General features: G+C 34.9%; 1 protein-coding gene across 1 annotated transcript; it reads right to left on the bottom strand.

Moving 5' to 3' along the window:
• Positions 1 to 910: 910 nt before the first annotated feature.
• Positions 911 to 26,606, bottom strand: NAA50 (N-alpha-acetyltransferase 50, NatE catalytic subunit). The gene is made up of 5 exons (XM_081300617.1): positions 26,288 to 26,606; positions 6,773 to 6,909; positions 6,261 to 6,380; positions 5,824 to 5,890; positions 911 to 3,915 (listed from the first exon to the last, which is right to left on the bottom strand). Exons 1-5 carry the CDS (start codon positions 26,293 to 26,295, stop codon positions 3,738 to 3,740), a joined length of 510 nt encoding a protein of 169 aa, XP_081156743.1. The 5' UTR covers positions 26,296 to 26,606; the 3' UTR covers positions 911 to 3,737.
• Between the last annotated feature and the right edge of the window lie 750 nt (positions 26,607 to 27,356).

The following is a 27,356-nucleotide window of genomic DNA, read 5'->3' on the forward strand; positions in this document are numbered from 1 at the left end:
TATATGTGGTGCTGAGAACTGAACCCAGTGCCTCACACATGCTAGGCAAGTGCTCTACCACTGAGCCACAACACCAACCCCAAATGTGGTTATTTTTATATTAATTTGTGATGGAAATTTAAATCCAACACTTAACATAATGAGGAGCTGAGGCTCAACAGCTAGGTGACTGCACCATTTTGTAAGTGGCTTGTCTAGCCCTTGTCAAACCTTCAAGATGCAGCAGCCCTGGCTGATAGCTCCTTTGCAAACCCGAAGAAATCCCAAGCCAGAACTAGCCAGGTAAATCGCACCTAGATCCTTGGAAACTGTGGGAGACAATGTTTATTATTTTAAACTGCTTAATTTTATGTTATAAATAAGGCACACTGGGCAAAGACAGCCCATTGTTTCTTGAATGGAATAAGTAAAATTAAATTACCAGTCTTCACTGAAATAGTATTAAGTTCATTCTGTTAAAGATAAAATTTTCAATTCATATTTGTTTGATATCAGGAAAAGAATCCAATTCCTAAATTCCCTAATTGATTCTTAGGTGCAAAACTATATTTTAAAAAATCTAAATGTACATATCTATAGATATTCACACTATTGATTAGATTGCAGCCTAAAGTGCCCATGTATTTTTTAAAAATTAGATTCAAAACAGTAGCAGGCCAGCTCCTTGGATATTTTTTCTCCCATAGGATTAAACTATAGATACTTAAAGTGTTTCTAGTGAGTTCCAAAAGGTCTGAATTAGGATGCTTTGGTTACACCTGAGCTATTATAATGAGTTTTAAATTATACTTAAAAGAAATATGAAGTAAATAGTGTGGGCAACAGTATACAATGACTACATACAGTTGCCAACTGCAGAATTCAGCACAATGCAGGGTATTCTTTGACACTTATGGACATCACAGATCACTACCAGAACATCACATAAGTTTATTTCAGATGTAACAGCAATGTTAAAATCGACAAGTTTAATTCTTAACTGCACCAAGTAAACTTAGCCATTAAAGTAATTTTAAAGTTTTCCCTCCAAAAACTGAGGGAGCTTTTCTTTTCCACCACCACACACCAGTTTCCTAATAATCTCTTTTTGAAAGATTTTCAATTGATGAGTAAACTTTGAAGATATTTCAGAACTCATTTCCTCAAATGAAAACTAATCTGGGCAAATTATACATTGCATAGATTTCTCTACAGATTCTTTTCTTTAGAACCTAAATGCAAATTCCATACAGTATAAATTTAAACTACTTGCCCCACTGTAAAAACTATCTGTCCTGAAAAATATGATGGATATATCCTGTGATCTTCCAGTTAACAGAATTACTATTTTACCTCAAAGATTTTTTTTTTTATCATATATCAAAATAATCAACTCAACATGGGGTATTACTTTAGTCTTTACTGACTCATAGGTGTACAAACTAGTGCCCAACTTCTACTTCTTCCAAATCTTCTTCTTGTATAAGTGGATGGAATTATTTAACACAAGTTTGATGTAGGACAGTTAACTCTTTACAAACACTTAAAATTTAGGTTAAATCTTTTAACTAGTGTGGAAAAAGAAACTAAATGACAGAAAGCCTACAAACTCAATTCAAACTTTAATATTTTTCCCTCTTTAAATAACAAGTACTTAATTGTCGTGAGGCAGCTATTCGGTTTTTGATAACCACATATAGGGATACATTCATAGGACTGCTTAGAAAGTCCAGGTGAAATGGATATAGAAATAGAGGCAGTGTCATCTCAGAAAACTCAGTTATATATCAAAATCTATTTTGATATCTGGAAGTTTACAAAAAGGCTGAATTCTTCACACTAATTACACTTCCTGTAACTCAAGCACTCTTTTCTTGTCAAGAGCAAGCTGAATCTTATCCACAAAGGTAAAGGTGCTTAATGCTAAACTTTTCTTCTAAGCCTACATTTGGATTGTTTAAGGAATTGATAATGAAGAAAACAGTGTGGTCTTTCTACATTTTTACTAATTTAAGATTAGAACACTAAAAATTCATTCACCAGCCATCTTCCTTATATTTTTCTTGGCACTCAAGACTATGGAAGCCTATTTTACTTTGTACTCTCACACTTACAAATAAAAACTTAAGGATATAAAGTGTGTACATTCTATAAAATAATATTGTCATTTAACCTATTTGGACATGAGACTTTTATACCAGAATTTTACATGAGGATCAATATTATGAATCAAACTTCCTTAAAGTCAAATGACAGAAAACTCAAGCCCTGTGCATTGTTTGTAAAGTCTAATGAGAGCATTTCTAGAACCATCACTACTGACAAACCAAAAAATTCTAAATATTGAAGATGGGGCAATGGGAGTAAAACACAAGTATTTCAGATGTCTCTCATAAAGTTATCAACCTGTTAAAGCCACTCTCTACGTGTCAGAAAATGTTCTGACAAAAACCAGTCTGTCAGTAGAGGAGGTCACAGTGATATCTGCATTATTAATACTTTATGCTTCTATCTTTCTTAGAAGCAATTTGTTTAACAATTCCCCTTATCCCAAATCCTTAAACTCAATATTGTAGGCACAGAGTATAAGCAAATCTGGGATGTTCTCCAACAGATAAGCAATAGCATAGCTATGTTATTCTCAAAAATACTGTTTAGATATTTTTTCCTATACAATCAAATGTTCAGTGGCCACACTTTCAATTAACAACCTGCATTAGTTGACATTAAATGCATTTATTGTGCCACAGTCCATCTAGGCTTCCTTTTAGGTATTTTTTTTTTAAATATGTTTACGAGAAAACACCTGCTTTAGGTTGATTTAGGGATACTGACCTATAAGGACATCAACTCCACTTTTAAGGTTAGACTATTATTGGGTTTGCTGAAGGAAAAAGGTTGGGGGAAAAAAAAAGATCACAACAAAGCTCTTTAGGTCAGTTAAAGGCCATATCTCTAGCTGGGAGAATAAAAAAAGCTTTTTTCACCAGTTCATACTCTAAAAATTAATGACTCTAATATCAATAGCAAGAAAAACAAATCTTCTAATAACCAGAGCTCACTCATTAGCAAAAAAGCAGTTTAACTCAAATGCTTTCAGATCAAAATATAACACAACCTACCCAAACTGCCTCATCCATCAGTTGGGGGAAAAATTGCTTTAAAAACCTAAATAAACTTGATATTTCTTACGAAGATAAAAATGGTCCAACTCCTGAGAAAGTGCTCAGAAGGACTAAAGGTGGAGTGAAGGCAATGTCTAGGGATTAACATCCCACAAATAGTTTTTAAGAACCTAGAGTACCACAAACACACTACACTTGTCTATGAATTACAGAACAAGATATTGCTGCTGCTTCTTTTTATCTTTAGAAATAAACAATATCTGTAGGCTCTGCCCTTCAATGTGAAAGCAGGAAATAAGGAAAAAAAAAATTGAAATCAAATGACACCCAAATTTTGGGACCATACATTTTAACTGTGAAACTAAACAGATCTACCTTCTCCTTCTTTCAAGACAACCACCATACACACACACACCAAAAAAAAAAAAAAAGAGAGAAAAAGAAAAACTAAAACAATCCAAACATGATTATTTTTGAAAGTATTAAAACTTCTAGAGGAAGAAAAGAAATGAGGAAAAAAAGGAACAAGGAGGGAGGAAAACTTAGGAAAGGCGGGGGACAGGGGCAGGGAATCAATGGGCCTCTCTTTTATTTGGCGACAAGCAAGTGCAAGAAAGTTCATTTGTAATTTGTTCAGTTGTCTGTTTTCTGCGCATCTGCATTCTGACCAGAAGGGACTTTGAGGTTTTTCTGAAGCACATGAGCATCTGCAGGCTCTATCCTCTTATAGTAGTTCTTCTTTGTCTCAATAATCTCAAAGCCAAACTTCCTGTAGAAGTCAATTGCTGACTCATTGCTGATCTGAACGTGCCTGAGATATAAAAGGTTATAAAGAAAGTAAATTAAAGTTTCATCAGCTTTTAAGTATTCTCTACACAGAGCTTCAACTTTGAATTAGAATATTATTTTTTTGTACATTTTCTTTACAATCACAACTAATATTTTCAATTACCAATAATTGATGATTTTTTATTTTTAACTGAATTATTCCATTCGAAAGATGTGGCTAGGAGAAGGCTCAGTAAGAATATTTAGTCTTACAGTTAACAAAGGGAAACCAAGCCCTACTTTTGCCAGTAAGGGGGGAAAAAAAGATTCCTGTAATTAAACATGGATTAAATAGCTGGGTGTGGTGGTACACAACTATAATCCCAGCTATTCCAGAGGCTGATGCAGGAAGATCAGAAGTTCAAATAGAGTCTCAGCAACTTAATGAGACCCTCAGTAACTTAGTGACATGCTGTCTCAAAAAAAAAAAAACAAAAAACAAAAAACAAAAAACTGGAGATGTAGCTCAGTGGCAAAGTGCTCCTGGTTTCAATCTCCAATACAAAAAAAAAACTAAACTTGGGGTGGGATTTAGATAACCATAGGCAGGAATCAGAGGCCATACAGACAAAAGCAGAAAAATAATGATAAAAAACTTTAAAGCTAGGGTCTCAAATCTGTTGTCTTCCTTTGAAATGAAAGACAACATGTTGAATTTGGGGGGGGGGGGGCGCAGGGGATGGGGGCGCATTAGGACCTAGCTAAGTGCAATCCTCCTGCCTTGGCTTCCCAAATTTTCTAGGATTATAGATGTGTGCCACTGCTCCCAGCAAAAACAACATCAACAACAAAAAAATATATAAGAAATTAGAGCTTTCTCAATTACTCTTCAAAATAATACCATATTATTTAATATCTGCCATCACCAAACTGAATTACAATTATAAACATCCAGTAATAATCTTAGTCTTGTTCTTAATCTGCAGCCTTTTAAGAGTCAAATATAACCTCAGAGAATTCTCTGATTTTGATTTTTTTAAATTGTAGTATAAATGGGTATATCACTGATAACCTTGAATGAAACAGTACAAACAGCAAGGCATGAGAAAAATAATATTAATAATATGAATGGTTTTAAATCTGAACGAGTTTTAATCCTGACTTCATTTATATGACTTTGTAGTTCCCATCCCAATATAATGTAGCAATGTGTCTCAGATTCTTTATTTATTACTAAAACAAACCAAATAAACATTGTATCAAGTAGTCCAGTGCGGTGATGCACTGCTAGCCTGTAATCCCAGCATTTTGGGAGGCTGAGGCAGGAGGATCACAAGTTCAAAGCCAATTTTAGCAATTTGACAAGGCCCCAAGCAGCTCAGCAAGATCCTGTCTCAAAATAAAAAATAAAAAAAATGGGCTAGGGATGTGGCTCAGTGGTTAAGCACCCCTGGTTTCAAGCCTTGGTACCAAATAAATAAACAACAACAACAAAGCATTGTTACAACTACAGCAGGCCCCATCACATTCCTGGGTTCTGCTTCTACATAGGATTAACATATTAGGAAAGAAAATTGCATCTGAATGAACAGGTACACTGTATTTTTCCTTGTCATTCCCTAAATAATATAGTACAATAATAAATGTACACAGCATATAATATTAAATATTATAAGTAATCTAACTGGATTTCATACGGGAGGATATCTGTAGGTCTTAATGTAAATACGCTGCCATTTTATACAGAGGCTTGAATCACTCATATTTTGGTATCTATGAGGGGAATCAGGGGGGCGGGTCCTAGAAGCAATGTTATACAGGTACTGTACAACAATTATTCCATGGTATTTTTTTAAGATACAGTAAGTGATCAGATTTTAAAATTTCTAGTAATGATTTTTATTGACATTTAAACTGTTGAGATAAGAACATTAAATATTATCTTACTTACAGATAGATGTTGTCAAAAGTGCCATCTTTTTCACAGATGTTTAGGACGTGATTTAACATTTTAGTTCCTGTTAATAATACAAACAACAAATAAGTAACCTTAAAAAGCAACCTTTAAATTCTATACCTATTTGCCAACTGAACTACTTATTGAGACCTAATAAAATTTAAGAGGTAACATTAGATACTAAGAGATAAATATAAAGCAATTTTTTATACAAATATTTACAGATAGATATTTTTTAAGTGGGGGGAAAATTAGACAAATCCATGGAGGGTTTTTCAATTGAATTATGTTAGTAAACACCAGTTATTTTCACTTTATTTTATAAAAGAAATAAACTGACTTATTATATCAAAAAGATTTAACAAGGTACTTAGGCTTTGAAGGAGGGAGGGAAAGTAGGAGGGAGGAAGGAAGAAGAAAGAATGAATTACCTATTCCTAGCCTTCTGTAAGGTGCAAGACATCCTAATGTCATGATGTAAAGTCTCTTCTGATTCTGTGAATGATCCACCCTGCAGCATACTGCACCTACAGCAATATCATTGAAATAGGCTGCCATAGAAAATATAAAGACATAAAGTTCAATAGACAAAACAACACATTTAATCATTTCTTCTAAGAGACTAAGTTGTTATTATAAGCATTAAATTTTAATTAGCTATCCTATGAATATCAATGGCTTCAAAAACCTCTTACATTGTCTCAGAAGGCTGTAAAGCTAAATCATTGGTAACATACAGGCAAACACTAAGTAATAAAGAATATTTAGTGATTCCATTTAAAATTCAAATATTCTATATTTTTTTTAGAACCTGAACCACTCCATTAACCTCACTTGTAAAATAAAAAGACAAATTAGTTAAGTCTTCTTGCTCTAATAGTAACGGGTGAAGTTTAAAACTACAAATTTTAAAACAGAAGTAAGGAAAAAAGCCACATCTTACCAAGTTTTGCTAGCTCGCCAACCTCCAGCACATCCTTGTAGAACTTGTCATTGTAGCTGACTGGAAAAATGACCTGGTTCAATCTCTTCAACTGTTTAATATTGTGTGGTGTTACATCTCCCAACTCGATCCGGCTACTGGAACAAACCAATATGTACTCAATAAAATATAATTAGTTTCTCATTTATAAAGATAACATATTAAATGGGTAACAAGTTTTTTTTTCATGATCGACAAATCCAACATTTTCATAATGACTTGATATTCCTAAAACTATTACCATTTAAGCAAATATGGCCAGATATTCAATACCAATTTTGCTAGTAATTTTCATACAAGGGACAAATATAGTATGCAACTATTAAGAAAGCCAGAATAATATCTTACAATGAACAGGAAAGATTTCCCTGTAGTTTACTATTCAAAAAATTAGATACAACTATTGATCAAAAAGAATGATGACACCTAATATTAGCAAGAGAAGTAGCAAATGGTATTCTTAAACCTTGCAGATGGTAAATATACAGTATCTCTTGAGAAAAATTATCTAGTACAATGTACTGAAATAAGTAATCCTACTTCTAACATTTATCCCAAGAAAATAATTTGTGTAATAATTATGTGCCTATTAATTGAGAATAGTGGCCCTCCTGGGGCCATCTACTTCAAAGTCACAGTGGTGGTACTCAAAATTCACATTCTTGGACATCCCACCCCCCTTTTCAGGACCAGAATCTCTGGAAACAGAATCTACATTTTGAAAAATACAAGTTTGAAAATTATCTATCCAGAATTGGATCCATTCTTGCCCACCCCAGCCAGAGTTCTGTTTCTATTTTTCACACATGAATAAATCCTACTTCTTTCACTCTTGGGGGGAAAAAATGCAATAGTAGCATTTCTACAAAAACTATGTAATCAAAAGAACTGATTCCATGGAAAAAGGGATTAAAACTAAAAAGTTTCATACAGTAACCAAGTTATTTTGCCTATAAAGCTGCTAGTTTCAGATTATAAAGGCATTCGAATCTAACAGCAATGAATTGCAAACAAGTATGCTTATTAATCATTTGTATCACATTTGGGGTGTGTTGAGCAAATGACTCAACAAGAATGTCTACATTCTACCATACTTAGAATAGTAAAAAGGAAAAAGCAAAGATAAAAAAGTGTTTACTGATAATGAAACCGATTAAAGTTAAGCATGCTATATCCAAATTTCTGGCACAGAAATATGTTGTAATATAATTTTGTGGAGAAAAAAGTATATTCCACCTATATATCCAATACTACAACTTTTGTTAATATCTACAGAAAAATATCTGAAAAGGATATTTTTAAATATATAGCACAAACTATAGGCAATTAAAAAAAACTTTCTGAACCATTAAAACTTAGATAATAGAAGCATTAAACCTTGTTGTTTTTTTTTTCTTTTTGTATCAGGGATTTAACTCAGGAGCATTTAATCACTGAGCCACATCCCTAGTCCTTTTTTTGTATTTTATTTGGAGAAAGGGTCTAAGTTGCTTAGGGCCTTGATAAATTGCTGAGATTATAGGCACGTGCCACCACATGTGGCTAAACTCCGTTCTTTTTTTAAAATGTGGTACAGAGGATGAAACCCATGCTAGGCAAGCGCTCTATCATTGAGCTACAATCCCAGTCCCAAACCTTGTTGTTAAGGACAGTTATAATTATAGATCACAACAGGATGACCTAACAAAAGAAATGTGTAAAGTTTATTTATTTAGATAGAAGTCAATATGCTACACTATTTTCTTATGTTAGAATTCTCTAAGAAGTATATCACTCTGTAGTGCCCTGTTTGAAAAACATTCTCTTGCTAAGGAGTTGGAAGCAGAAAAAAAAAAAAAATCAAAAAGAAACTCAATCTTCTACTTAAGTACTCTGTATCCAGAACTCAAAAGATAGTGTAAAGAGTATCCTTCCTGTCATATGACCTTCAGTCTTCGTGCCTCAATTATTTAATTTTTATTCCACTATTATGTATTACTAACAGCAACTCAATCACACTTACACATATTGTTTTCTTAAAATGTAAGCACAAAACTTTTCTTAGCAGTCACAGTGATTTTTTTTTAATTTCTTTTCCATTTTCTGGTCATACAAATAAATATGGTATTCTCCAAAGTATCTGACAACTGCATTGAATTCCCTGTGTAAGATTCATGTCTTCTTTAAGTAGGTTTCACCTCATTCATAATAACTTCTCCTCTTAATTGAAGCATAGCTTGTTTTTTTCTTTTTTAAAACTGAAGTAAATTAGGGCTGGGGTTATGGCTCAGTGGTAGAGTGCTTGTCTAGCACATACAAGGCCCTAGGTTCAATCCTCAGCACCACTTTAAAAAAAAAAAAAAAAAAAACCCGAAGTAAATTACATCTTGTCCCAAACCCTTTCTTACCTGAAATCCACTGGGCTCACTGCCTTGCTGTCTATCATTCTTATTTTAAATATTCTGCAGATACTGATATCATGTAAAATATAGGATTCCATTAAATAAGGAGATCACATCTTACCTATACCATCTTCTCTTTAACTTCCCATAGTGCCACAAATTGGGTACAGTAATTTATTTTACATACAATATAGCTTCTCTTGATTATATTCAGGGACATCACTTAAACTACTCCACTGCATTTTCTTAAAATAAAAGTCTTAGCCTCTGTATTTTAAAAGTGACTGAAAAATACATTAAGTTTAAATTTAAACAATAATGAGTAACTAAAGAACTTAGGAACTCAAGCTTCTAAATGATAAGTGAAAAGACTATAGTTTTTAAAATTTGAAGAATGACCTCTTGGCAGTTATCAGGCTTCAAGTATATTTATAATTTTCTGGATAATAACCAGGTACTTGACTTCATACATGAGGAAAAGGTGATTATAGGGCATGTCCTAGATTGAATAAAAGTACTAAAAAAAAAAAAAAGTTTTCATTAGGCTTGGCAGATCAAGCCTATACTGAAGAAACAAAACTGAATCATTACAGTATAGCAGCTTAATCTTTCCTTGCTTAATTTTTTACAAGTTTTTTTTTTTAGGTGCATAATCATAGAAATGACTTAGGAAGTGAAACTATTCTGAGGAACAAGACCAGAAATAGTTTGACACAGTCTCTCAGTATTTTTCTATATGCAAACATGTACTGTTTGGTAGCTGTCTGAAAAATTAGATTCTTACTAGATGGTCAGAATATACTAGAAACAATTTCAAAGTGGTGACTAAAGGTACAACTGTCAACAAAATTTAGCTTCAAATATAGTTTATTTTCATTAACATGATATGTCTAATTGAAATGGAATACTTCTGTAATCCTGATCACTTAGCTTCAAAATTATTTTAAGATGTGGATATTCTAAATATATTAGTAATATAATATCAACCTATAATTTAGCAAAGAACATGTGCAGTATTAAAAGGCATGGAATAATTTCAACATAAGGGATATGTAGAAATGTCAAGAAAATGAGAATATCCCATGACTATAACAACCAAAAAGTAGAAGAGCTCCCAAAGTTTTATGAAGTCCCAAATCTCTATTAGAAAATTAATATAAAAACACAGTTTCTAAGAACTCAGTGAATTTAAACTTTTCTTGAGTTCTTAATGTGGAAAGAAGGTAAGATGTACAGTCTAAGGAGAAGGCAAAACATTAACAAAATAGTAATGGTGTATTTCCAAAACTGTAGCCTGTTCGGTAAGGCTAAAATATAAATTACCCAAAAATAAATAAATAAATAAATAAATAAATAAATAAATAAATAAATTACCCCATGGGTACATAAGAAAGCTGATGTTGAAACAATTCTACGAGGGCCCTGCACATATTTTCTTGGTGATTTTATTCATTCCTATGACTTTAATGCTACCTACTTCCAAATTTGTCTGTAGCCTAAACTTCATTCCAGAATTCCAAAATCTGATTCAAAACAACTCTAGTAGAAACCCCCAAGTACATATACTGGAAACCAAATATACGGACCCTTCCCCCAAAATGTCTAACCTGCAGTTTTCCCCATTTCTTTTGGCAGCCTCTTCATTCTTGGCTGTGTATTGCCCTTGCCTTCTTTTAGTCTTTGTCCAAATGACATCTCAAGAAAGCTTACTTCAACACAATGGTTTTCTTATAATCCTGACAGGCTTTCTTTGAAGATTTATATATATATATATATATATATATATATATATATATATATATATATATATATATTTGTTAAATATATTTATTAATATACATTATATGAAATACATTTATTAAATTATATTTAGTTGAAGTTGGACACAATATCTTTATTTTATTTATTTATTTTTTATGTGGTGTTGAGGACTGAACCCAAGGCCTTGCATGTGCTAGGTGAGAGCTCTATTGCCAAGTCACAACCCCCATCCTTGACAGGCTTTCTTATCAGGATTAAGTTGGCTTCAAAGTTTGGAAGTGTTCCTTCTTTTTTAGCAGGAACGTTAAGTACTCAGGACTGTTATAAACTGTTGATAACTTGACGTCTGTATAATCTGAAACATCCTTCATTTTCACTGATGATACTTCTCATTTTAAAGTCTGCTTTAATTATCACATAGACACAGCTTTCACTTAATCAATGATGCATGGTGTATCTTTTAGCAATTAAAAAAAATTTTTTTAAACTTCCCCAAATCCTTAAAGTGCCATGTAAGCAGCAGCACTTATATAGTTCAAGAGTTCGAGGCCAATCTGTACTACACATTGGGACTCTATCTATTAATAAATTAAAAAAGTAAAAATAAAAAATAAAATTTCTTGTAAACAATACACACTCAAGTCCTACTCCTTTCATCTGACAATTAGAATATCTAGTCCAGTGAAACTCTCAATGCCATAATTAATTCAATCAATCCAAGTCCACCAGCTGGCAATTTTTTTGTACCAACTATTAGTCATTTTTTATTTTCCACTTTTTTTTGGCATAGGGGAATCAATTTTCTCTTGGCTTTTTTTAAACTTTAAATTCACTTTTGAGTGTATAGCTCTGAGTTTTGACAAATATGTAAAATCATGTAACCACTATTATACACATACATATAATCATGTAGTGAAATATATAATAGTTCTACCACCCTAAGAACCTCCTACATATAACCACACCACTCCCAGGCAACCACTAATCTGTTCTTTATAATTTTGCCTTCGAGAATGTGACAAAAATTGAATCACAAAATACACAGTGCTTGTTTAGCTTTTCATTCAGCATAATTCCTGATACAACAGTGTATTCCATCCTTGTCAATGTTGAGTAGTATTTCATTTTATAGACAGATGTATCATACTTTGTCACTGCTATGCTACAGATTGGACCCAGGGCCACTCACATACACAGAACTACACTCCTAGCTTTATCCTCTAGTTGAAGAACATTATGAGTTGTTTATAAGTTTTGAAGATTATAAAGTTCCATTAACATTTGCATATAGGTTTTTCGTGAATGTGTTTTCATTTCTTTTAATAAATACCAAGGAGTGGGAATGCTAAATTATAGGTAAGTACATGAGAATTCCAGTTGTTCTGTATTCTCACCAATACTGGGCATTGTCAACTTTAAACTTTATGCTGCTCTCATTAGTGGGTTAAGACATCTCATTGTGGTTTTTATTTATGTCCCTATATAACAAATGATATTGAATATCTTCTCATGTACTTACTTTTTACCATGTCTTCCTTGGTTAAGTTTATGTTCAAATCTTCTGCCCATTTTTTAAAAAACTTAGTCTTTGTAAGCATCTTGTCCTCTATAAGTTATAGCTACATACATATAATCTCTGAGTCATGTCGCAAAAATTTTTTTCAGTCTGTGGCTTTTTTCATTTTTCTGATTTTTTTAAAATTATTTTTTAGTCGTAGTTGAACATGATATCTTTATTTTATTTATTTTTATGTGGTGCTGAGGATCAAACCCAGGGCCTCACACATGCTAGGTGAGCACTCTACCACTGAGCCACAATCCCAGCCCCAATTTTCCTGTATTTTATGGAGTAGGAGCTTTACATTTTGGTTGAATGTCTTTTGGGAAATACTTCTCAGGGTCTTACCTAAGAAATTTTTGCTTAACTAAAGGTCACAGATTATTTGATTAGTTACAAAGATATGCAACTATCAACCTCAATTCAGCTTTGGAAGTGCTTATACGGTCTCAATCCTCTTTCCTACTCACAGTCAGCCACAATGTACAGTTTCTCTTAGTACAGATTTGCTGTTCCGGGACGTTTCCAACATGAAATCACATAATAATGTTATCTTTTACACTAGACTTCTTTCCTGTTGCATAATATTTAAGGTTTCCCCATGTTGTAGTATATTAGAAGCTCAATCCTTTTATTTCATTGTGGTATGGATATATATAACGTTTTGCTTATCTGTTCACCAGTTGATGAGCATCTGACCAATGTGTACTTCCTAGCTATTATAAATAAAGTTGCTAAGAATTTTGTATACAAGTCTTTGTACAGGTATATGCCTTAATTTTTTTCCTGAAATTGGAATTGTGGGCTGGATAGAAGGTATGGTTTTTAAGAAACTACTTACTAAAGTATAACAATGGCTCTCAAAGGATAACCATTTCCTAATCCAACGTAACATACATTATTTTACATGGAAAAAAATGTATTTTGCAGGTTAAGACCTTGATATATGAAAATTAACCAAGATTATCCAGATGGGTCCAAAGTCCTTAAGAACCAGAGATGAAGCCAGGCCCCACAGCCCATGCCTGTAATCTCAGGGATTCAGGCAGCTGAGGCAGGAGGATTGCAAGTTCAAAGTCAGCTTCAGCAAAAGCGAGATACTGAGCAACTCATTAAGACCCTATCTCTAAAACAAAAATAGGTCTGGGGATGTGGCACAGGTTGAGGATGCCCCCGAGTTCAATCCCTAATATCAAAACAACAACACCCCCCCGCCAAAAAAAAGAAATAGAGATAACAGAGCACAGCAAAGAGTTCTTATGATGGCACACTGCTAGATTTGAGATGAAGAAAGAGCTTTGAGTCAAGGAATCTAGCTGCCCTTGTGGAAGCTGGAAAAGGCAAGGAAATGGATTCTCCTCTAGAGCCTTTAGAAGAAATACAATCCTGCTATAAGAGTTTGATAGGGCTATTTTAACAAATTAACACAAACTTAGTGACTTACAGCAACAAAACATATTTTCTCACAGTTCAGGAGATTAGAAGTCTGAAATTATGCTAAGGGCAGGGCCATGCCTTCTAGCCCATAGGAAAGAATTCTTCTAGACTTTTTTAGCTTCTAGTGGCCCTATATATTTCTTGGTTCAACGTAGTGTTTGTTTCCACCTTCACATGGGTCTTCACTGAGTCTGTGTCCTCTCCTATTCTTAGACACTAGGTCAATGGATTCACAACCCACTCTAATCTAGTATGACCTTGACTTAATTTTATCTTTAAAGACTATATTTCTAAATAAGGACACAGGCTGAGAATCTGGGTAGATTTGAATATTTGATGGTAACTTTTAAATCACTAGATCTGCCAACACCTTTACTTTTAGCCCAGTGAAGCCCGTTTCAGACATCTGAATTCAAGAACTGTAAGACAATAAATTTGTGTTACTTTAAGCCCTGAAGTTTGAATTGTTTCAGCAACAACAGAAAACTAATATATCACTTAAACGTTTACAAAATGGCTTCACAATTTATATTCTCACCAGTAATGTATTGGGGTTATAAACCCCCAAGTTTTCCTACATTATTTTTTTAATACCTGTTTCCAGTCATTCTAGCAATGTGATGTGATACTTCACTGGACACGCATTACTCTAATCATTACTGACACTGGGAATCTTTCTGTATGGTTACCAGTCATTTGTATATTTTTGGTGAAATGTTTAAGTTTTTTGCCCATGGCATAGACCTGGGATTAAACCTAGGATTTTGACAATGACTCAATTCATAAGAAATTGAATTGTCTGTCTTAAGTGAGTTAAAATATATATTCTGGACATAAGTCCTATATCAAAATTATAATTTTCAACTCCTCTGTTCCAATTGTGGCTTGTCTTTTCATTTTCTTAGCTGTATACCATAATAACCTAAGATGATAGTAATTGAACAAACGGAGGATTTTCTGCAACATCTTTGCAATCTATCTGTAAATCTACAACAAGTTTTTAAAAAATTTTTTACACAATACCTTTATTTTATTTACTTTTATTTATAAATAAGTCATAAGTTTTAAACTGTGCATCATCCTAATTAGCGAGATAAAAGTCTTGTGCCTTTTCACTCAGTCTCATCTGGGATGTGAGTCATCCTTCTGTCCAAATTTTTTTACACAATACATTTATTTTATTAACACAGTGATGAGGATCAAAACCAGTGCCTTTACACATGCTAGGCAATTGTTCTACCACTGAGCTACAACCCCAGCCCAACAAGTTTATTTATTTTTTTTAAAAAAAGGATGATGAGGCATTTCAGCCAAATGCAATCAGTGGAGTGTAGGAATTTGATGTAAATAAATCTATTAAAAGGACATTTATAAGACAGGAAAACTACAGATTAATAGTTTTAATCATATTAGCTATTGTAATTATGTTAGAAAAAAAACTTTTCTATTCAAGATTCATAATGAACTACTTAGAGGTACAGTGAGATAGTAGGTGTAGGATTTCCTTTCAAGTGTTCCGGCTGAAAAGGAAAGTAAGGGTCAAAGATGAAACAACATGGGAATCGACCCTACTACTTTCTAGAATTGAAAGTTGTTGTTTATTGTCTGTTTACTTTTATATGTGTGAAAATTTCCATAAAAAAACCAAAGAAATACAAACACCACTCATTAAATAAAGCACAAGATATAGAACTTTGAAGTTAGGTTTTGTATCAACTTGGTGAGGAAAGAACAGACATGTTATTGGTGATATGAAAACTCATTAAAAAAAAAACACTTGATGCCTCATTTATTCTTTACTGTTTAAAAGACAAGCAAAAGGAGGCAAGAACTTCAAATTTTTAACAAATAGTAACTTCTCAATCTCTAGCTGTACCAAGCTTTCACTTTGTGGGAGAAGCTGAGTAAGAGAATGAGTCTTCCATTGAAGTACAGATCTCCCTTCCAAATACCTAAACCAAACATCTGAGATATGTATGTATACTGACGTATGTACATATGCGTATGTGTGTGAGGGGATATGTGTATGTAAATATATATTTCTCCTAAGGTGCTGTAGATGGAATCTGGGGTCTCCACTGGGCCCTAACCCCAGTCTCTAGACATATTTAAAACAGGAAAAAGAACACAGAAAACTTGTTACATGTCTAAGACATGAGAATATGAGATTCAGTGACATATTTTTCATTAAATTAGTGTCAAACACACTAAAGGGAATACATTTAGACTTTTTATATGAAAGAATACCTCTTTATACATTACTTTTAGAGTTGTTTCCTTGAACACAGAACAGATATACCATAAAGAACATGTGAGTTTTAGGGGTACAATAGTAACCTATAAAGATGTTGGAGAAAAATTTTCTAGAGTAGGAGAAAAATCCTGGAGAAGCAGTGTCACAAAATCCAAGATTAGATTCCTAACCCGTGTATATATAATAACCTTGCTCAAAATTCACAGTGCAAAGTTCCAGCTTAGAATTTACTTTTGTAATAAATCTTGTTACATAAACCATCCATTTTAACACCCACTTAAATTATAGTAGTACTCTCTTACCTTAGGTTTTGCTTTCTATAATTTCAGTTACCACAGTCTGAAAACATTAAGTGGAAAATCGCAGAAATAAACAAGTTATACGTTTTAAACTGTGCATCATCCTAATTAGTGAGATAAAAGTCCTGTGCCTTTTCACTCAGTCTCATCTGGGATGTGAGTCATCCTTCTGTCCAATGTATCTGCACTATATAGGCTACCTGCCAGTTAGTTCTTAGTAGTCATCTTGTTATCAGATCCCAGTATTGCAGTGCTTCTGTTCAAGTAACCCTTTCTTAGTAGCCTAATAATTCATCACAAGGCCTATCATTCATGTCACTTTATCTCATCATGTAGGCAATGTATCATCTCACGTCACAGAAGAAGGGTGATTATAGTACATTAGGATATTTTGAGAAGACTACATGCACAAGCTAGGTGCACTGGAGCACACCTGTAATCCCAGCAGCTAGGAGGCTGAGGCAGGAGGAGCAACAGTGAGGCACAAAGCAACTCAGTGAGACCCTGTCTCTAAATAAATACAAAAAAGGGCTGGAGATGAGTGTACCTGAGTTCAATCCCTTGTGCCCCCCCCAAAATAAATAAAAATTAAATAAAAAAATTTAAAAGTCCATATGCACAATTTTTATAATATTGTTAAAATTCTTGTTTTATTATTATTTTATTATTATGCCTAATTCATAAATTAAGCTTTACCATAGGTATGTACTGCATAGGCATAAAATAGCATATATCAAGTTCAATACTTTCTGTGGTTTCAGGTCATTCACTGGGGTCTTGGAACATATACCCCGGGGATAAATGAGAACTACTTTAAGAAAAAACATCCCTTATGTGTGATTTACAAAGCTAAGGAATCAGTACCAGAAATAAAGGTTATGTATGTCCAACATATCTGCACTATATAGGCTACGGTGGCCATGGCAAAAAGAATTAGAATAGGTCAATGGAAAAAGTATGCTATATGATTAGAGTAAATTTGACTTCAAATATTAATTATTTCCCCTAGTCAATTAGCACAGAATGCTACACTATAGTTCCAATTTATGTGTAACAGCAATTTATGTGTAAGAGGACCTATGATTCAAATTCAAATCTGTTTGTCCCTGCAATGTGGGATTAAAAATGTACAATGATGGTTTGCTTTCTGAAAAGAGTTCAAGTTAACAAGGTAGACCATTTATCTGTAGTTTAAGACTTCTATTCTGTACATAAGCCTGAAAGATTGCCTAAAAGCCGAATCAAATGACCACAGCTACTGACCCAGTTTTTCTTTTTGATTTTTAAATTAAGTTGGATGCTAAAACTTAAATGAGGATTTTACATAAAGCCTAAATTTGCAATTTCTCATTTTACTCATGTACATTACCAGCTCGTTCCTACTGGCATGGGAGTTTACAACTCTTAGAAAACTGAAGACAGCAATTACTAAAGGAACTAAAATATCTTAGCTCAAGTAAATTCATGTGACATTTTTTTCTTGATTTCAAAGCTATAACTATCAAATCCCAAGTCATCTTCATATAGAAATTCTTATTATACTATGGATCCAACTGCAGGCAGACTGACAGAAACAAGAAAGAACAACTACAATGGCACTCAGAATTCTCAATTAAGTCCTCAGATCTGAAATAACTGTATACATCTACAGAGCCTATTAGCTAGTAATTTGTGTCAGCATAAGACTAGTCTGTTATTCAGTCAAATCTTATAACCATAATCTTTGGGATTAGAATATGGAAATAGGAAACTTTTATTTTTGGTTTAGTAAACAAGCTAAGTGACAAAATGAGATAATGTCTCCCCATGTTTAGTACAGCAACATAAACCACAGCAAGCACTTGAATGTTCTGAGTGTCAATCATGCCAATGATTGCGAATTTAGTGGCATTATACTGAAAGGCCACAAGATGGGGATGATTCCACAAAAGTGGGTTTCTGTGCAAAGTATGACTTTTAAAGTTATATAGTAAAAAGTGAAAATAAAAAAAGCAAGCTCAAAACCTGTTTATGCTATCAATGGGTATAGCATACCTTGGCACAAAATTTTAACTATACGGTCACTTCGTGCACTCTTTGACCAGAAAAAACTTGCAAACCATTGGGTCTATTCCCCCTTCATTTTACAGATGATAAAACCAAAGCCCTGAGAGACAAATAAAATCTGTAGTTTTATAGACAGTTATCAATAAAGCCAGAATCAGACCTAGGTCTAGGAATTTCCATTTTAACAGTGCAGTTGTATAAAACTCAGTTTGTCTACTAGCAAGAATCAGATTATGACCATGGTCCTCGGAATAAAAAATTTCGAACAGGTAGATAATTTTTTCTTAGCTGGCAGTAATCTTGTTCTAAACTCTTGCTTTCAGTAATTACATGAAAGGGTTAACTCCTCTAGAGAATTTCTTCTTCCACAGAAAGGCCCAGTTCAAAATTTCTCAAAGCACAGCTTAAATACTAACTGCTCATGGTGCCTTAACCTGTCTCCCCAGTCTTCTACCCATAAAAAATTTATTACTGCTTCTGCCTTTCCAGGACACATTTTAGTATTCCATAAGCATTTATTTTTATACTTTGTCTTTTCTTCTAAACTATAAGATTTAGAGCAAGTCCCCAAATATCTCAAGGAATTACTAAATTATTTTCAGTAAATACAAGAACTCTAGCCCTTAATATTAACTGGTCAGACTCTTATCATCTCATCTAGATTTCAGAGTAGGGTTTCTCAATTTCAGTACAACTGACACTTCAGGCTAGATAATTCTTGAGTGGGAGAAGGCTTTCCTGTGCATTGTCGGATGTTTAGCAGCATCCCTAGCTATTAGGTGCCAAAACTCTTCAAACATTTATCAATAATTAGGGAGGAGTGCAGGAGGAGAGGTTTGCTCCTGGTAGAGAACCATTGTTCTACAGATTTAGCAGCATCAAAAAAGTGGTAGTATGGGGGTTGGGGTTATGATTCGGTGGCACAGCGCTCACCTAGTGGCTCTGGGTTCGTTCCTCAGCACCACATAAAAATAATAAAATAAAGGCACTGTGTCCAACTACAACTAAAAAATACATATTAAAAATACTTATTTTTTTCATATAACAGTCAAAAAATAAGACTAATATACTCCATATCTATACATGCATAAATCTTTAAACAAAAACAAAAACAAAGTGGTAGTGGGTGGACAGCTTTCCTAATTGTTAAACTGCAAGAATCAGAGGTGTAAAAAAAAAAAAAAAAAAAAAAAAAAAAAACTCAGAAATTATTTGGTTAATTGCTAATGCTAAATACACACATGGACACAATGTACTCAAGGCCTTTACCTAAAAAGAATAAATTACTCTGTGAAAAAAATTTCCATTATCATCCATATATTAAATTAGAACTCCTTCTGAGCTATGGTTTTACCTTTATTACCAAGTAAATGATAATGTTTTTATCTCCAAATCTTAGTATCCAAAAATGTATTCCTTAATGCTTATTTGCACAGGAATCTCAAAATCAACTCAATCTACAAAAAATTAGAGCATCTACCTCTATTCATATCTGTCTTCATGAATAGCTCCATCATTCATCCAATATAGAAATTTAATTCTGATGTATCCTTATATCCTTTTACAATTCTTATTAGTTATGCTTCCTCAAATACCATTATAACCTATTCTCATATCCTTTCTCTTAGCATCATGATTCAGGCCACTATTTCAACCTTAATTTTAAGAGCCTAATGAAGGAGACTAAGTCTAGCACCTAGGAGATAGCCATCACGAAGCAATGAGAATAATCGTCCTAAAACACTACATCTCTGCTCAAAATCTTTCAATAACTGTTGGGGCTGAAATTGTAGCTCAGTGGTAGAATGCTTGCCTAGCATGTGTGGGTTCCCGCCTCAGCACCACTTTGAAACAAAGACTTTTATCACCTAGCTACAGCTACTGATCTAGTTTCTCCCTACCACCCTCAACAACTTTGGGTCACATAAAACTACTAAAAAATCCCAGAATCCACTAAGCTGTTTTTTATTCTTGGCTTATTTCTGCCTTTTTTTTTTTTAACTAGAAGATTATAGATATCACATCATCTGTACAGGGATATTTTAATGATTAAATGAGAATCCATTACTTGGCCCAGTAGGAATATCAGGTAGCAGTTAAAAAAAGCAGTCATGGGTAGGTGTCAAATAACAGCACCTTTTCCTGTAGTCTGAGAACTCATCAAAGCCATCAACACCTTAAATACCAACAGTAAATTAGAACTTGCACCTGAGTTAGAAACTTTGGTCATCATTGTTCAGGTTCAAGTCTTTCTTGTTAAAGAATGAAACCAAGACCCAGAGATCAAGAGTCACATTATAATGACCCTATTTCTAGCTATCATTTGTGGCACACTGACATAAAACTTGGTGGCACTCTAGATAGGGCAGAGAGGTGGAAAGGGAAGGGAGGGGGCATGGAGTTAGAAATGATGATGGAATGTGATGGACATTATAATCCAAAGTACATGTATGAAGACACGAGTTGATGTGAATATACTTTGTATACTACCAGAGACATGAAAAAATGTGCTTTATATGTGTAATAAGAATTATAATGCATTCCACAGTCACATATAAATTAAAAAATTAATTTAAAAAAAGAAAAAAATAGAACAAAACTTGGTGCCTTTTAGTTAAATGATGTTTGTATTACAGTTAAGTTTCCCTTATATAATGAACTACATAGACTAGAAGGGGAAAAAAAATCCAAATATACCTTAGAATTTTACTTCGGGCTATCTGGGTCAACTGACATCACAAAAATTTACTAATCTGAATGTCTCAACCTCATTTTCTACAGTGTCTTTGACTGTTTTGTAATTTCAAGTCTGCGCAATCTGTATCCCAATTAAAAACAAGATGTTTTATAAACAAATAAGTCACAAAGACATATAAATACCAGTAAAAGTAGAAAGTATCCCAACTTCACCAAGTAATAAAATTTTCAAAATTAAATAAATAAATTTATCCATTTATCACCTAATCAGCCAAGTAAAAGTAGAGTTAAGGCTATAAGAATATGTACTCAAAACACACTTGTGGGCTGGGGTTCAATGGTAGAATGCTTGCCTAGCATGTGAGGCCCTGGATTTGATCCTCAGCACCACATAAAAATAAATAACTAAAATAAAGGTATTGTGTCCATCTACAACAACAAAGTCAATATCACAATTGAAACAAAAATTTATAAAACTCTTGGTTGAAATGGTAGCCAACGTTTTCATCCATTTTCTTAAGTTTTTTGCAAATTTCCTTTCCCTTCTGAATCTGACCTTGGGAGAAAGAAAGGACATTCTCATAACAGGGCTAACAGTATAAACTGCTACTTTAGGAGGGCAACTGTATCAGAGCTTTAAAAAATGTATTTTTTGATCCAAAAATTTTATTCCTAGGGAATTATCCAAAAGAAATAATTAAGGATGTTTGTCAAGTAGTTTTATGAACAAGCGTCCATTACAGCACTTAGGGGAATAAGACAAGAATCCTCAGGACTTGAAAAACAAGGTTCTCCCTGAAGAACAACTTCAATAATAACAGGCAGAACAGAGGTCGCACTAGCTCAGGAAAGACAAATACACAATTCTGATTATGCTCCTCACCCATGGCAGTCAAGATGACTGGAACACAAGACTTTAAACAAAAACTAGGAGTGGCATCAGAATCCTTTCCCAGAGTATAAATAGCCATAAATCAACTGTTGGCCCACAACTTGAAACATTTAGACATGTCTATCATCTGGGAACTATATTCTAAGGGAAGAGATCATGTTTTACATAACTTTGGTTGGTTGGTTTGTTTATTTTTGGTACTAGGAATTGAATGCAGGGGTGCTTTACTGCTGAACTACATCCCCAGTCCTTTTTATATTTAATTTTGAGAAAGGGTCTTGCCAAGTTTCGGAGGTTGACCTGGAATTTGCCATCTTCCTGCCTAAGCTTTCAGAATCTCTGGGATTACAGGTATATGTAACAGCTCACAACTTTGGTTTTAAGGGTCTAGCACAGCAATGTCCAAAAGAAACATAATTTTAGTTACATACATAATTTAAAATTTTCTGGAACCTATATTAACAAGCCAAACAGGAGAAATAATTTCAACATATAATAAAAACAAAACATTAATAATTTATCTTTTTTAAAAACCCCTTTCCACAATAAGTTTTTGTAGCATACCTCAATTCAGATGTTAATTTTGCTGGGAAATCATTCATCTATATTTACATTTCATGAAATCTAGATTAGATCTACATATACAAGGTGTGTCAAGCATTCTTAAAAATTGTCCAATAACTGAATTTTTAAATTTTGATTTAAAATTTTTAATTAAACTTTAAAAACTCAAGTTACTCAGCCTCAAAAGGCACATTTCAGCAGCTCAATTGCCAACTGTTTCAGCTGCAACTATAATGGACTAATATTTTGCTATTGAGTTAGGGACTGAATTAATTGATAGAAAAAAATCATACTACTGAAGGCAACACAGGATTAGTCACCTGTGCACACAACTGTATAGACAGGAGGCATACTTCCTATTATACAATGATTCCATTCACAGATGTAAGCAACTGACTTTCCTATTATTTATAGTATAGTCGTACCTGATCACTAGACTAAAACAGATTTTATTTTAATTTTCTGTATTTCTTTTACACCAGGTTAGCACATTACAGATTTTTTAAAAAGTTATTTTAAAGTCATTTTTTATATGAATGTATCTCAATACAGCAAAGGGAACATTAAAAAGTAAAGTATTTGTTAAAATTCAATCTCTCAACCAACAAACAACAAATTATTGATTTCACAGTAGCAAGAGTAAGAATTGCAGGTTTATAAAGTTATCAAATGCTACTTCAGCCTGACTGGCTTTTTTCCCCCCCTGACAAAAGAGCAATATAATCTTATTGACACATGGCAAAGATCACTAATTGTGTTTATGGCCCAATGATTTTTCACAAACACAACACACACATATGTATGCATGCATGTATATACACATCCTATGTAACCAATATCCAGATAAAGAGAACATTTCCAGCACCCCAGAAAACTCCCTGTGCCCTTTCCTAGTCCATACACTATCAGTGGTAACTGTTACTCTAAATTCTCCAACACAGTTTCATCTCTGACTAAAGAATCTTATATTTTAATTTTATTCAAAATAGTTACTTTTTAGCTTTATTTTCTATTACATTAATGACCAGTTACATTGCCGCCCCAGTCACAGCTATCTACAGCGTATTTCTTGCTTGACTATCATCTTCCCTAGTGAGGAATAACAAACAGATCAAAAATAACCAGTTTATGTTAGGCACAGTGGTCCACATTTGTAATCCCAGCAATTCACAGGAGGATCTCAAGTTCAAGGTCAGCCTGGGCAACTTAGGAAGACCCTGTCTTTAAAATAAAGGGGGTGGGGGTGGGCCTGGAACAGGGATGTAGCTCAGTGGTAAACATGAGAACAAGCACCACTGGATTCAATCCCCAATAGAATCCCCCCACAAAATCATACAAAAAATGCCAATACAACAGAATACTAACAGTAAAAATAGGAAGTAAAATCAGAAAATAAGTTTTAAAAACTTAAACAACAGGCAACATAGGTAACAACGCACATTGATATGGAGTTGGGAGTCCTACAGTTTCCCATTTCTAGATATTTCTATTTAACTTACCGTCTTGTTAGATCAATATACAATAAAATATGCAGCAAATTAAGTTTCATACAAAAACCACATAATCAAGACCACTATTTCCCATAGGCCTTTCAAAATCAAGAGTTAAAAAACTGACTACATTGCACATAGTGATACAAGTTCTGAAACTCAAGGACTTCAATATCTTCTAAAGAATACAGTATATCTTAACTTTATTTCTTCAGCACCTTAATTATATACTAAGAAGCAACAACTTTTTTCAAGTCCCAACTTCCTGGGAGTGAGTGGGAATAAGGACTATTCCTGTGAAATCATCTTAAAATTTTTCATTCAAGAACATGATTCTAAGCTCCCAATCATAAGCAATAAGAACTGTGCTTAAGGACTCTTAATGCATGGTTGCTGGCATAAATTACAGATTCAATAACTTTTCTCTAACACCGACCTCATTTCTAGAGATCTGCCTCCATCACATCACACTTAAATGTCCATTTAAAATAAAAAGAGTATAATAAAGAGTATATTGCTTCATGAGTATATTAATTCAAAGTAGAAACTGGCCCCATTTCTGTTTCCAAGAGAATTACCAGAAAGACATTACACCCTATGGAGAATGAGCTAGATTAAAGGTTTTGGATCAAAACATCCAGAACAATTTCTTGGATACTTGGCACAGTTTCAAAACTGGGAACTCTTCAGCCTCATTATTACTTTAAGAAAACACAATGAATATGTATTGAACATATGGAAAAAAAATACAAAAAAAAATGAGTTAAGAGAGCACAGCATCTACACTCAAGTACTGTCTATCAGAAAACAAACAAACAAAAAAGGGAGACTCCCCAAATATGCTGAATCAAAGTAAAATAGCCCCAACTTCCTGGATCACGACCCAATTGGGAAAAATAATTTCAAGACATACAATTCAACAATGAAATGGATCTCCAGTATTTAAAGCAAATCAGAGTAAGAAAACATGCTACAGACCTAAAACCAAATAAATAAACTTCCTTGGAATCTCTTCTACACTTCAAACATAAATAGAGATAATATTTAAACCTTAATTTTAGGCAGTATGAAGTTACTCCAAAAACTGACTTACTTCATCTTCAAAAGAGCTGCTGAATAGTTTGAATAGTTTAAGTAACTTAAAGCATAATTATAATCCTTCAACCGATTTACAATAGTAAGAAAAAAATTTTTTTTCAGGCGTCTGAGAAAGCTTTTACAAGGTTCTGTTTCTTCCTTTGAGGATTCTAAAGGCAAGCTCCCAAATACTCATTTAAGCAATTCTATAATGTAACTAATACTGTAACAGTATATAATTTAATGGCAAGAAGACATATTATGCAAACGGAAACAGTTAAATCAAAATAATCCCTAATTTTATTCAAGAGAGAGAAAAAAAATCGAATCTTAACTTTGTCAACCATGCCGAAGAAAGCATAGTAACCTCAGAAGCACTTAGGGGGCAATTACCAACTGCTGAAGCAATAGCTCCACCTATTGATTCACAATACTTCCTTAAACATTTTGGCACCCCAAGTCTACACTGTTTGAGCTCATTCCCCCTCCTCCACTCCCTCTGACCCAACCCAAATCTAGTTGAGTCACTAGCTCTTAATACTCATGCCCATGCTCTTTATTCCAATTCCTTCTCCCGCCAGAAGGTTCTGCACGGACCCCAAATGCGAATGAAACGGAAAGGTGTCAAAGACTGTAGTTCCAGTTGTTAAGCATGGATCTGGATAAGAGGACAACCTGACCACTGCACCAGAAATGGGCCGGAGGTGGCTCAGGCGTCCGCTCCGGGGTAAGAGGCCCCAGGCGCCTCACAATAGTTTTTCCTTCTTGCCCCTACTAAGCTACACTTGTCCTCCGGACAAAATCCTAGGTTCACCACTCTTGCCACCGCTAGCCCTTCAGCCCGCCAACAGCCTTGGTCGCCTCCGCCTCCTCTAGGAACAGAGGGAAGAGAGAAGCCTGGAAATCTCCCTTCGCCCGGTCTTCGCCCTTAGTTTCTCCCCTTCTTCGCAACACTCCCCCTACACGGGCCCGGGCCCCAACACCCTGCCCGCCGGGCCCTAGGAGGCTGCCCTTCCTCACCCTTTCATCTTCCCCGCCTGCTGAGGCCGTCGTTACCACCGCTATCAACGCCGTTGTCCTCGCCGCCCCGAGCTCTCGGCGCCCTCAGCTCGGGCCACTCAACCCCACAAGCCGGCCTCCTCGCCTAGGGCACAGAGCTAAAGGGGTGACGGAGGCCGCGAAAGTCGAGGGCGGCCCTGAGTCTTCGAAGGGGGCGGGGGTGTCTCCAGCAGCCGCGCTGGTGCCACCGCTTCTTCACACGTGCACTCAGGGCACTCAGCTCCCGCCCGCCGCCGCCGCCAGCCAGACCCGCCGCCGCGCAGTGACCTTTAACCCCGCCCCCTCTGCGCGCCGGCGCGTCCACCGCCTCGCGCGCAGCCGCACTGCTAGCCTCTACGTTCCCTCTTCCCCACCCCCACTTCGGGACCTCCATCTTTTTCCTGGGCTTTGCCTCCGGGCGTTATGCTCCTCCTCCCATCTCTTACGACACTACTGGTGGGGCTAGCTTGGTAGGCCCTGGCGGTAAAATCCGGATTTTTCTGCCCCTCCTTTTTCTCTCCCACCTCAGCAAGATAAACCCTTCCCGACCCGTTTTTCCCAGCTGGTAGTATCCAGAGTGACCTTCAAACACTCGTATCCTAATAAGGCTTTATAAAGCTGTTTCTTAAGGAAGTCCTAGAAAACTCAACTAAATGAGGTGCTTTTAAAACAAACACAGTCAACAACTGGCCGGGTAACTTGGCTACTCTCCAGCACAGCTCAAATTTTGAAATCACGTGATGGCCCAAACCTTACAGCCTGGGATTTTACCGGCGGGCCTCAGAGGGACGGAACTCCATCGCCATTTCCGGTCCCGGGCTTGTGGCTTAACGTCACTTCCTTAGCAATGCACTTTAACCCTTGTCATCCTCGCCTTCTGAATTGCACCTTACATCACAGTCTTTGTAAAAATATATGCTCACTTTTTCTTTAGACGCAAAACAAAACACAAAAAATATTCAAGAGATCTGCAGATCCCAGCTCGTGGGATGCAGCGCTCTAGGATGGGGAGGATGCAGGGCGGAGCTCGAGTTCACGTGACTGACTAGAC

The sequence above is a fragment of the Spermophilus citellus genome (assembly GCF_964194105.1).
Source record: "Spermophilus citellus genome assembly, chromosome: 7".
NCBI lineage: Eukaryota > Metazoa > Chordata > Mammalia > Rodentia > Sciuridae > Spermophilus > Spermophilus citellus.

Excerpts from the sequence above, each read along its gene's own strand:
- NAA50 (XM_081300617.1), bottom strand. Across the intron at positions 6,381-6,772 it reads TGGCGAGCTAGCAAAACTTG|CCTATTTCAATGATATTGCT; the intron begins GTAAGATGTGGC and ends TTTCTATGGCAG. Across the intron at positions 3,916-5,823 it reads ACTTTTGACAACATCTATCT|GCACGTTCAGATCAGCAATG; the intron begins GTAAGTAAGATA and ends TTTATATCTCAG.